Source organism: Myotis nattereri, assembly GCF_964212035.1.
Source record: "Myotis nattereri genome assembly, chromosome: 9".
Lineage (NCBI taxonomy): Eukaryota > Metazoa > Chordata > Mammalia > Chiroptera > Vespertilionidae > Myotis > Myotis nattereri.
The window spans coordinates 10343569-10355616 of record NC_138084.1 but is presented as its reverse complement, the minus strand read 5'-3'; the positions used below and the strand labels follow the sequence as shown (position 1 = coordinate 10355616).

Below are 12048 nucleotides of genomic sequence, written 5' to 3'. Positions count from 1 at the left end.
CTGACTAGATCTTAAGACACAGCTCTGGTAAGGAATCCAGACTGAAGACCCAGTCACTGGGGGGTATGAACACACGTAACGGAAAGGATCGGCAGCCAGGACACATAAAGAACTCTCGTCACTCCAGAGGAAAAAGGCGACTCAGTAGGGAAATGGCGGGGATATCATGAGCAGGCGACTCCCGCAACGGCAAATGGTCAACCACAACCTAAAGGAACGCTGACCTGTAATGAAGGCCCACGTTAACCGCACCAACGTGCCCAGCTTAAGGGCTGAGAACTCCAGGCTGCCGGCAGGATGTGCGGAGAGAGGAAGTCTCACAGACGGCAGGTGGGAGTGCACATTGGTGGGTCCGCCTTGGAGGCCAATTTTGTGATATTCAGTCAAGTTTAAGGTGCATGTGCACATCCAGCTATACACTCTACAGAGAATTTTGAACAAAAAAAAAGTGCTACTGAGCACTGTTAATAAAATATTAAAAAAATTAAAAATGGCACAGATGTCACCCATTGAAGAATAGCTACAATGTGCGATATTGCTACATCAGAATTCTACTGGCAGGGCTGGGCTCACTTTTTCTGTAAAGGGCCAGATAGCAAATATTTTAGACTTCGCTAACCCTTTGGTCTTTGTCTTAACTACTCAACTTTCCCATTGTGCAAGGCAGCTACAGAAGATTCGTAAACAAAGAGCATGGCTGGGCTCCAATAAAACTTTATTTACAAAAACAGGCAGTAGGCCAAATTTGGTCCAGGGGCCATTGTTTGCCAACCCCTGCTCAACACTAGTGAAAAATGAATGAATCAGAGACAAGAAGTATGAATTTCATAAATGTAATAGTGAGGAAGAAAAGCAAGTTATGGATGAATATGTACAATGTTGTACCACCTGCGTGAAGTGACCCATCCTAATTATGCATGAAGAATGCTACTTACAATCAATGGATACAAAAATATGTACTGAAAGAATAAAAACCTGCACTGGAAGAAACAAGGCTAAATTCAGGCCAGTGGGTGCCCCAGGAGAGAAGGGTAGGATCTGAGAGGGAAATACCGCAGGCTTGTAATGATACTGGATAACATCTTATTATTCTAAACTCTAAAGCAAAAAAAGCAATATGGTAATATGATTTTTTAATTGAGATATAATTGACAAAGAACATTATATTAGTTTCAGGTGTACAACAGAATAATTTGATATTTGTATATACTGCAAACAGATCACCTCAATAAGTCTAATTAACATCTATCACCATCCATAATTAAATTTTTGTGTCAATGTTACAAGTTTTTTTGTTTGTTTGTTTGTTTTTTGTGATGAGGCCTTTTAAAATCTACATACTCCTGGCAACTTTCAAATATACAATCCAGTATGATGAACTATAGTTAATATAGCTGTAATGTTATCATAATGTAATGTCATATGAATAATATGATATAGTGTTATTAACTATAGTCAATATAGTTACGATAATAGAATAGCAACTAGAGGTCATATCATTATTAAAGCAGGGTACTGGGAACCCAGAAATCCACTTAATTTTCCTTTTCACTACGTTTGAAAGTCTTCACTGAGAAGTTTTATGAGTCTAGTCTGGCAGACATGTTTTGGTGATCACTCCCTTTCTTTTTTTCTTCCCTTTTCCCCCCACACGATTCTCTTGGTCTCGCAAACACCTGCTTTTGGTATCTTTCACACTGAGGTGCCCGGTTGCTCACGAGGTGCCAAGTTGCCCAGTTTACGCGCTTGTAAACCACCACACCTGGACTCCTCCTTGCCACGGGCTCCTCATAAAACACCGCCCGCCCCCCCCCCCCCCATGCAGGCAGAGAAACAGGCGAGGGTGCTGGGGGAACGCTCCCCCAACCCTTAGAAGGCCCGGAAAAGGGTCTCGGAACCATCGGAACACACATGGTCCATGCCCCCCCTGGGAGCTCTGGGGAAGGGCCCTGGGGCCTCCCCTCCTTCAGGGTCTACTGATTCTCTGTATGTGAATTCAAATGAGGTTTGTGTTCAGGTTCCCTGGGACACAGCAAATTAGAAGGGAAACTAAAAAAGCTATAAAAAAACAAACAAACAACCTTAAGCATGCCACAAACAGAGCAGCCTAAGATAGTTTTGACGAGACCAGAACGTTCTAAAAGGAGCCAAAGGCAACCCTGGATTACACTCCAGTCTAAAAACGGACGCCCCTAAAAACAGCCCCACGCTTTCACCAGCTAAACACTGATGCAACACATCTCAGAGAAATAAATCCCTGTCAGCACTGGTGCTCCAGGCATACATGGTCAGTTACTGGACAGACTCACTGACCGGGGCGGCCTATCTCCCCGGCGCCCCGAGATGGCGCAAGTTCCACGACACTCCTTCCTGGGCCTCAGCTATTGACCAGACTTCGCCCAGTTTCAGGGCCCTGTGCATGCGTGGGACTGCAGTGGCCAACGCTGCCGGATCCAGGCTCAGGGCGGGCAGGCGTCAAGGCCAGAGGGCCCCGTGGTCCCTTGGAACCTGAAATAGTAACGGCTCAACAGGCTGCTCACAAACTGGCCAGGAAGAGCTTTGAACTTGAGGATGTTATGTCTTCGCAGCTTCTGTAATCTGAGTTTTCTTTGTCCTTGCTGAAGTGTACCCGCCACTGAAAAATGTATCGTTTTTCTCAGCTCACTGGGGAGAGGAACAATGTGTTTTACAGTATTTATTTCAACGGGGATGAGGAAAGCTGTCTGCAGAGTCAATTTCAAAAACTCAACTGCGGACTTACAAGCTCCTCTGTTAAGACCACAACAAACGCAGGGACTGGGGATGGCTTCCCGGCCCATGAGCTCTGCAGAGAGAACTTGCCTCCCCGCAGGGGGCGGGCGGGCCTAGTTATGGTTGGCTCCAAGGTTAATTGGATTGGTGGCATTTAATTCAACCACATCTGAAGGGCCAAGGGCCCACTGCCATCGCCCAAAACCAACTGGCCAGCTTCAGGGCAGGAAATGAAGCAATCTGGTTCCAGTAGGACCCAGGGAATGTCACCCTTAATCCACTTAAAGTCTGTGAAGTCGGTCCCTCTCCACCTCAAAGGCTTCTTGACAACATTCATCAATGAGAGAGTTCTTGTCACCAGGCCTCATGCTTCCCATCTGCTCCCCATCCCACAGTGGTTACCCCTCACTTCCTCTTCCTGCATCCCAGCCTCAGGGGGCTGTTGTCCTCCCAGCACCATCTCCCTGGAAACCAGCAACTGGGGGAAATGGAGCCGCCCCATTCACAAGCAAAAGGTATTCAACAGACATCAACACCAAGATAAGACAGATGTTGAAATTATGCAATGAAGACTTTAAAGCAGCTATTTTACAAATACTCAAACAAGCAATCACAAACACTCTTGAAACAAATGGACCGCAGCAAGTCTCGGCAAAAAGCAGAAGCTAGAAAGAAGAACCAAGAGGAGATTTTAGAACAAAATGTAGTAACCAAAATAATAAAGAACCACACTATATGGGCTTGAAAGCAAAAAGTAAACTTGACAAAAGATAGGAATTATCCAATCCAAACAATAAAAAGACAAAAGCACTGATTTAAAAAATGAGCAGAGCCTCAGGGGCCTGTGGGACAGTCACAGAAGGACTAAAGTTGTGTTGCCAGAACCCCACAAGAAAAGGAGAAAGAGTGCGGTACTTAAAAAATATATATATTTGAAGAAACAATAGCTAAAAATGTATTAAGTATGGAAAAAGACAAAAATCTTCCAATTCAAATAGAACCCTCACCAGATGAACTCGAAAGAAATCCACATACCCAGACACGCTATAATCTAACTGCTGGAACTAAAGAAAAAATATCTTCAAAGCAGCCGGAGAAAAAATGATAGTTTCTCTATGGAGAAACTATCGGAATGACGGCAAACTTCTCACTGGAAACCGTAGACGCCAGAGGAAGTGGCACCACATTTTTAAAATGCTTAAAGAAAAGAAACGAACTGTCAACCCAGAATTCTATATGCAGTAAAAATATCCTCGAGGAATGACGGCGAAATAAAGACATTCTTGGATGAAGGGAAATGAAGAGAACCGGGAGCCAGCAGCCCTGCTTTAAAAGAATTGCTGCGGGAAGTTCTCCAGACAGAAAGGAAATGATACCAGCAGGAGACTTGAAACATCAGGAATGAAGGGACAGCAACCAAAATAGTAACTATCTGGGTAACTATTCTTGCCCTGACTGTTTTTTGCCTCTGGAGCACTTTAAAATGTATTTGAACGTTCAAAGCAAACATCAAAACCCTGTCTTTGAGAGTTTTTAATGTAGATGCACTAAAGACAACTATAACATAAAGCAGCCGTTTTCAACCGGTGTGCCGCAAGAATTTTTAAAACATGCAATCCCTGACAGTCCATCAAGGGCACTGACCTTTACCCCCTTAGACTGTCAAATAGAAAACTGACAATAGCCAACACAACCATAGCCATCCGGTGTGAATGACTCAAAATTATACCTTTTTTTTTTTTTTTTATCAGATTGGCAAAAGATATAATCTGGTTTTGGGAGTGCCGCAGAATTTTAGTAATTAGCTTGTGTGTGCCGTGAGATGAAAAAGGTTGAAAATCACTGGCAGGTGGATCTATAGAGTGATGGGTTCTCCACTCCACCGGAAGTGGTACCATATTGATTCGCCATCTGTGAGGAGATTGACTGCGGGTTTCAGTGGTTTCCAGCCTTGCCCATCGATTGTAAAGCCCTGCATCAATTTTTCACCTCAAGGTTTCGTGGCCATTGGTGACCCCATTCTTAATTAGTGGTTACAAAATTGAGAGACCCTCATTCACTCATTCTTCTATTATAGTTGTTATTCTTCAATTAAAAGAAAACTTTCTAAGTCAGGTATTTAATTACTCAGAAGTGCAAATCATATGGGAAAGGGAGGGTAAGACCTTGAGTCTTTCCTTTTATTTACCAATTTTCAAAAGAGCGAGTTAGAATCGTATTTTTAAATGGTAGATAAGCCAAAGGAAAAGGCTGGCTTAATTTGGAATGGATATAATTGACTCACTTCAATAATTAAAGACCAATATCCACATATTTAAATCACACGGAGTCTTTAACCACGGCAGGGAGTATGTAACATGGCAGTCATTTAGAATGTACCTTAGTGTGACACTTGCTTTTAATTGCCATTGGATAACTCTCTAGTATAGACCTATGACTATATAGGGTGTCCCCCCAAATGTATACACACACTTTGAAGAATTATAAAGGCAGTGTTTATTAAAATACATTTCATTTTCAAAATTGAGCTCTTGGCTGTTAAAGTGTGTATACATTTTTTGGGACACCCTGTAAATACAACATATCTAGAATTCTCCCCTGAGATTATAAGATCCCCACAGCAGGAGGCAGAGATCGAGCTCAGACACACGAAATGAACTATAACGGAAGCATGTCTTTTCCATGAAGATGGAGATGAAATTGAAGGAGGAAGCCCCTGCCCTCCCAAAGCCGAAGCAAAGGCTTGGAAGACAACGAAAGCAGTGCTGAAAGGCGTCCACAGCCACAAAAGAACCAACAAGATCCGCCCGTCACCCAGCTTCTGAGGGCCCAAGACACTGCGGCCAAATATCCTCAGAAGAACACCCCAGGAGCAACAAGCCTGCCCACTGTGCCATCGTCAACTTGCCCCTGACCACCGCGTCCACCATGGAGAAGAGAGAAGACAATCATACACTTGAGTTCCCTGTGGACGTCAAGGCCAACGAGCACCAGAGCCAACAGGCTGTGAGGAAGCTCTATGACACTGAGGTGGCCAAGGTCAGCACCCTCATCAGGCTGGATGGAGAGATGAGGCATATGTTCCACCGGCTCCCCACTAGGATGTGTTGCATGTTGCCAACAAAACCGGCATGATCTAAACTGAGTCCAGCTGGCTAATTCTAAATATAAAAATGTTTACAGTGTTAAAAAAAAAAAAAAAGAATGTCCTTGGACATCCGAAGCCAAAGATGAAATCCTAGTAATTATGGTCATCCCCTTAATCTCTCATAGTTTTAAGTCATTATACATTTTTTTTGGGGGGGGGTTGTTTCTGTTTTTTAAAATATATTTTTATTGATTTCAAAAAGGAAGGGAGATGACGAGAGAGAATCATCAATGATGAGAATCATTGATCAGCTGCCTCTTGCACACCCCCTGCTGGAGATTGAGCCCACAACCCGGGCATGTGCCCTGACTGGGAATCGAACCCTGACCTCCTGATTCATGGGTTGATGCTCAACCACTGAGCAACACCAGTTGGGCTCACTCTATGTTTTTATAAGTGATTACCATGTGCCAACCACTGCATTAAGCACTTTTCAGATATTATCTCATCTAATTCTCACAACAGCCCCAGGAGCAGGCTCTCAGCACTGCTTCTGGAGACAAGGAAACCCCTGTGCAAAGAGGTCATGCAGGCTCGCCCTCCTGCCTAATTAGGGCAAACACAGACCAGGCCAGACATGCCAGCTCAACCTCACCTGCTCAGCCAGCCACACCCTGTCAGTGGGAAGGTGGGTTTCGGCCACTGCACTAACCATTCAGTAATTGAGTGGCTGGGCTGTATTTCTGCCATCTGAGACCCAGAAGGTGAAATAAGGCAAGAGGAGAAGGCACAGGAGAGAGTTATGAGCTCCCTCTGTCCCTGCTGTGAGGGTAGAGCCATGACAGCTCCCTGGAAAGACATAAATAACACAGGAGACAGCCACCTCCTCTTCAGGGACTTAAAATAGAACCGATGGGATGAGGGAAAATCAATTTATCCAGTCATGGAAGTCACTGAAACTTACATTTTGAAAAAATTGATAACAGGAGAGAATGGTCACAGGAAAGAGGACATCTCAATTAAACATACAAGAGAAGACAGAGCGAGATGGAGGGGGCGGGGGAGAGAAAGGACCGGCATGAAATAGCCCAAATATTAATAGTGTTTCATTCTGGGCAGTTTCGTTTCCCTCTTTATACGTTCCTATATTTTGTAAATTCTTTCATTAATAGTCAGAAGAAAAAATGTTACTAAAATATGCAGACACAGAAAATACATGGGTAAATCTGTCCAGAGCAGATACAGCGACCAGGGCTCCAGTAGTCTAACACATGAGGGGAAAGCAAAGAAGAAACAGCGAGCAGCCACCCGCATGGCCAGCAGCAGGCACAAAGCAACCGCTGGGAGAGATGGGACAGTATGGGGCGGGGAAGGCACGCCTGAAGGTCACTGAGGCCGCTGTGTGTGAAGTGGTTCTGGACACAGAGATGCTGCAAGGAAGGGGCTGCACGTATCCAGGCCGAAGAGTATGACGCTCAACACGGAGAGCGCTTAGAGGCAAGGTGGGGTAGGGAGAACAAAGGGTGGGGGGATGTTTGTGTTCATACTGAGGAATAGTATACAGCAGGGAAAAGGAATCAGGTGGTCACAAATAGAAAAACTCTAGCTTCCTATACTGTTTGAATGTTTTTCAAAACATATCCTTCTTGTATGTGTATAATTAATATAGAAACATCTTTCTTTTTAAAAAAATATTTTTTATTGATTTCAGAGAGGAAGGGGGAGGGAGAGAGAGATAGAAACATCAATGATGACAGAGAATCATTGATCGGCTGCCTCCTGCACGCCCCACACTGGGCATCAAGCCTGCAACCCGGCATGTGCCCTTGGCCGGGAAACCAACCGTGACCTCCTGGTTCCTAGGTCAATGCTCAACCGCGGAGTCACGCTAACCAGGCTAGAAACATCTTTTTTTGAAAAGAATTCAAAGTAAGAAGGAACGCAAGCGCACAGACCTGGGGTGTCGCGTGGGAGAGTCACTCAGAGGAGAGTCTGAATGAGCCTGGGACTGGCTCAGCCACCTGTGCGCTGCGTGGCCCTGGATGGGCTCGTTTCCCTCTCTGCACCTCAGATGCCTGACCTGTTCACAGGGATCACACACCTGCATTTGCACCGCTACTGTCAGCACTGAAAACAGTACACCAAGGCCCCGTGCACTCAGGAGAGCCCTGATGAATGGCAGCTGGGCACCGACACAGCCGGAAGCGGTAAAGAACGGAGTCTGGGGCTCAGCAGAGAACGCCGGAGCCTGTGGCGGAGGAAGTCAGCGCTGAGAATGGCCAGCACGGAGGCGGGGGGCGGCTGGAGTGAACACAGGACCACTTACTGCAGTTCTCTTCGTCGCTGCCGTCGGGACAGTCCTCGAACCCGTTACACCGGAAGCGGCCGATGATGCAGTGGATGCCGCTGGCACAGGGGAAGAAGGTCGGGCCGCATTTCGACTTGACCTTGGCTGCGGGAGGACACAGGACAAACAGCAAGACGTCAGGAGGTTACGCTTTCCGACACGACACACCCACCCCGCTGACCCTGTGCATTTACCTGGAAGCCTCCAGAAGGTACTTACCACCACCACCCTCCCCCGACACCCGCCCGATTGGAAGCCCATGGGCATCACCCTCTGGGAAGGGAGCGGCTGCTCCCGCTGCTCCCCAAGTCCCAGGGAGCCGACAGCACCTGCAGCAGCGGGGCTCACTCAACATGTGCCGCCCAGGAAGCGACGGGTGAGTAGATGGATGATGGATGGAACGTGTTTTCAAGGTGCTAATGAGCCATTCCAGACTCATCGCCTGGCTGTCGCAGTAATTCTCTATATTCACTGAGCGCTTCTGACACTAGACGGAGCGGCCAGCGCTCCACGGGGATCATCTCTTTTAATCCACCCAGCAGCCACCGATGGGGCGGTGCGAGGAAGAGGGTCACTCCACAGGCCCGAGGCTGCTATCCTCAGAAAGGCTGGCTGGCAAGCGTGGCCCTTGCTTAAGCTGGCATCTGGGAACCTGGCTTTTGGCAGGGCTCTCTCCATTCTCATAACAGTGGCTCGCTGCGCCCAGACTATGCAAACAGCGCAGTGTATGCGGAACACCTGCTTTTATTCTGAGAGTTTGGGAGAGGGTGTCTGTGTGACCAGCTCCCAGTAAAAACCCTGGGCACCGAGTCTCTAACAAGCTTCCCCAATAGAAAATGTTACACGCATTGTCACGACTTGTCACTGGGGGGTTACGGCATCCTGCCTGATGCCCCTGGGAGAGGAAGCCCGGAAGTTTGAACTTGGCTTCCTCTGGCCCTCACTCCATTCACCGCTCTCCTGGGCTGTAACAAATGATAGGCTGAGCTCTATGACTCCACCCAGCACATCGCTGAACCGTGGGGCAGTCTCGGGGACCCAGGACAAAGATGGGTCTGGTTCTCATCCACATTCCAGGTGTGCTTGGAGAGGTGACGTGACTTGCCCAAGGTCACACAGCTAGAAACCCTGGCCCTGGCATGAGGGCTGGGCACTCAGACTCGTAAGCCACGCTCCCAGCCAGCTCCGTCGTGTTGCCCCCCTGCCAGAGGCTGTCACTTGTGGAAACAGAAGCCAGACTCCTGCTCAAAGAAATTCTTCTTCCCCTTCTGCCGCACAAACAGTTTTCAGAGAAGCTGTGGCTTGGGCTTGACTGAGTGTCCCGCTAACCGCACGGCCCTGTGGGGTAATGTGCTTTCCCGTTAACGGCGCTGGCTGCTTGGCCCGGCGCTTGACGAGGTGTGAGATGGGATCTATTACTGCATCCCAGGTAGCTGATCCCACCCAGCATCCCTCTCGTCGCCTGTCTTAGAGGCAGGAGTCATGATCCTCAAAAAGGAAGGGCCGTTTCTTTGGCACAAACAGGCAATAAATTGCGTTCATGTTCCTGCCATCAGCTGCATGCCACCGTGAGCAGCAGCTGATCCACAATCAAAAGGGTTTGCAGGCCTGGGACATGGCTCCGTGGTACCCCGGAACTGCTGTCAGTGCTGGTGTGCCCTTCACAAAGCACAAACTTGGGGCAGAGTTCAAATTGTGGCTCCACTTTTAATGGACTGGGGCACGTTTCTAAATATCACCGAGCCTTCCTTTCCTCAATAAACTGCAGCTAACACCTACCTACAGGGCTCTAGGGAAGGAGTCAATGAGATCTATACTAATAAAAGGGTAATATGCTAATTAGACCGGACGTCTTCCGGACATCCTTCTGGACAAAGCCACAGTGGCGGGGGCCGAGGCAGAGGCAGTTAGGGGCCATCAGGCTGGCAGAGGAGAGCAGTTAGGAATGATCAGGCAGGCAGGTGAGTGGTTAGAAGCCAGCAGTCCCAGATTGTGAGAGGGATGTCCAACTGCTGGTTTAGACCTGATCTCTGTGGGATCAGACCTAAACCGGTAGTTGGACATCTCCTGAGGGGTCCTGGATTGGAGAGGGTGCAGGCCAGGCTGAGGAACACCCCCATACCCTGCTCCTGCACAAATTTCGTGCACTGGGCCTCTAGTAATGTATATAAAATGCTTAGCACAGAGCATGGCACACAGTAGATGCTCAACTAATGATAATGCTTATGCTATTTATCACCAATCAACATCATCATCACTAGGCTTACCGAATTCTAAAATTGATATCCGGTTGCTGATAACTAATTGATAACTCTTTTTTTCTGATTACCACAGTTAATAAAGCTCCTTATGAAAACTACCTATGAACTGACGTGAAGTGATCGCCCGGAGATATTAGTAAGTGCAAAAGCAACATGTGAAAGAACACCTACAGTACTTTCACCCTCCCCATAGCAAGAGAGGGGGATATAAGAAAATATACGTGTACTGCCTCATCTGTGAGAAAGAAACACAGGAAGGATAAACCAGAAACTAAAAACACTGGTTACCTACAGAGGTGGGTGGGAAGGATGGGAGATGGGGATGGAACGAGCTGCAGGGACAAGAGGGATGCACACTCCTCTGAGTCTATCTGTACAACTCTGACTCTCAGAACCAAGATAGTATCTCACATACCCCAAAAGTAAACAATTAAAATCAACCATGAGTGTGTGTGTGTGTGCGCGCGTGCCTGTGCAATATAAACAGCAACACATACTCAACTATATTACAGGTGAATAACAACATCACACTGAAAGGGGTGAGGAAGAAAAGAACTAGCCTAAGTAGCTATGGAATCATTATTCTGACAGGACGCTTAGGCTAACGAGAAAAAGAATTGTACACAAATAGGGTATTCCGGTTCTATCTGCTTGTCACAGGGTATGGGTGAGCAATTCTGAAAGGAGCTTTTGTGTGTACCAGGTGGAACAAATACAGCAAGAGCAAGGTTTTTCTACTATCAGAGCGAGATGTTACAAATGAGGCGTGGGAAGGCCGAAATGAGCCCTGAGGCTTTGGACTGGATTTGAAGGCATCAGAATGAACTCAAGGTTTGGATACATAGATGATTGATAGATAGATAGATAGATAGATAGATAGATAGATAGATGATAGATAGATAGATGATAGGCAGATGGATAGATGATAGATCTATTGATAGATGATAGATAGATAGATAGATAGATAGATAGATAGATAGATAAGTGACAGATATGGAAGGAAGGGAAGGAGGAAGGCCTCCTGGTTTCCCTCTTGAGCCCATGAGGCATAGTTCTACCTCAGGACCTTTGCACCTGCTGTTCCCTCTGCCTGGAGTGCCTTTCTCCCAGGAGTTGTCATGGCTCACTCCTCTGTTTATTTAGGTCTCTTTAACCACTGTACTGTCTACAGGAGAAACCCCACCTTCCACCCACAGTCACTCTAGCCCAGCCGTGGGCAAACTACGGCCCGCAGGCCGGATCCAGCCCATTTGAAATGAATAAAACTAAAAAAAAAAAAAAAAAAAGACCGTACCCTTTTATGTAATGATGTTTACTTTGAATTTATATTAGTTCACACAAACACTCCATCCATGCTTTTGTTCCGGCCCTCCGGTCCAGTTTAAGAACCCATTGTGGCCCTCGAGTCAAAAAGTTTGCCCACCCCTGTTCTAGCCCTTATTCTGCTTTCCTTTCTTCATAGCAAAATGTCACGGATTTTGTGTTGGGCTGTTTGGCTATGAGCATACACTCACTGGAATACTTGTATCCGCTACTTTTGAAGGAGCTGCACTGTACAGTGCCTGCATTTGGATGTCTAATAAATACTTGCTGAACATACA

The 12048-nt window shown here is 46.8% G+C and overlaps 1 protein-coding gene across 4 annotated transcripts in view; it reads right to left on the bottom strand.

The window, feature by feature from the left end:
* LDLRAD3 (low density lipoprotein receptor class A domain containing 3) overlaps positions 1 to 12048 on the bottom strand; it is a gene marked incomplete at both ends in the record, with an annotated part of 208416 nt that overhangs the window by 98689 nt on the left and 97679 nt on the right. For all 4 annotated transcript variants that reach the window (XM_081100448.1, XM_081100449.1, XM_081100450.1 and 1 more), the window contains one exon: positions 8166 to 8291. In XM_081100448.1, coding sequence (XP_080956574.1) covers positions 8166 to 8291 — 126 coding nt within the window. The remainder of the gene's footprint in view (positions 1 to 8165; positions 8292 to 12048) is intronic.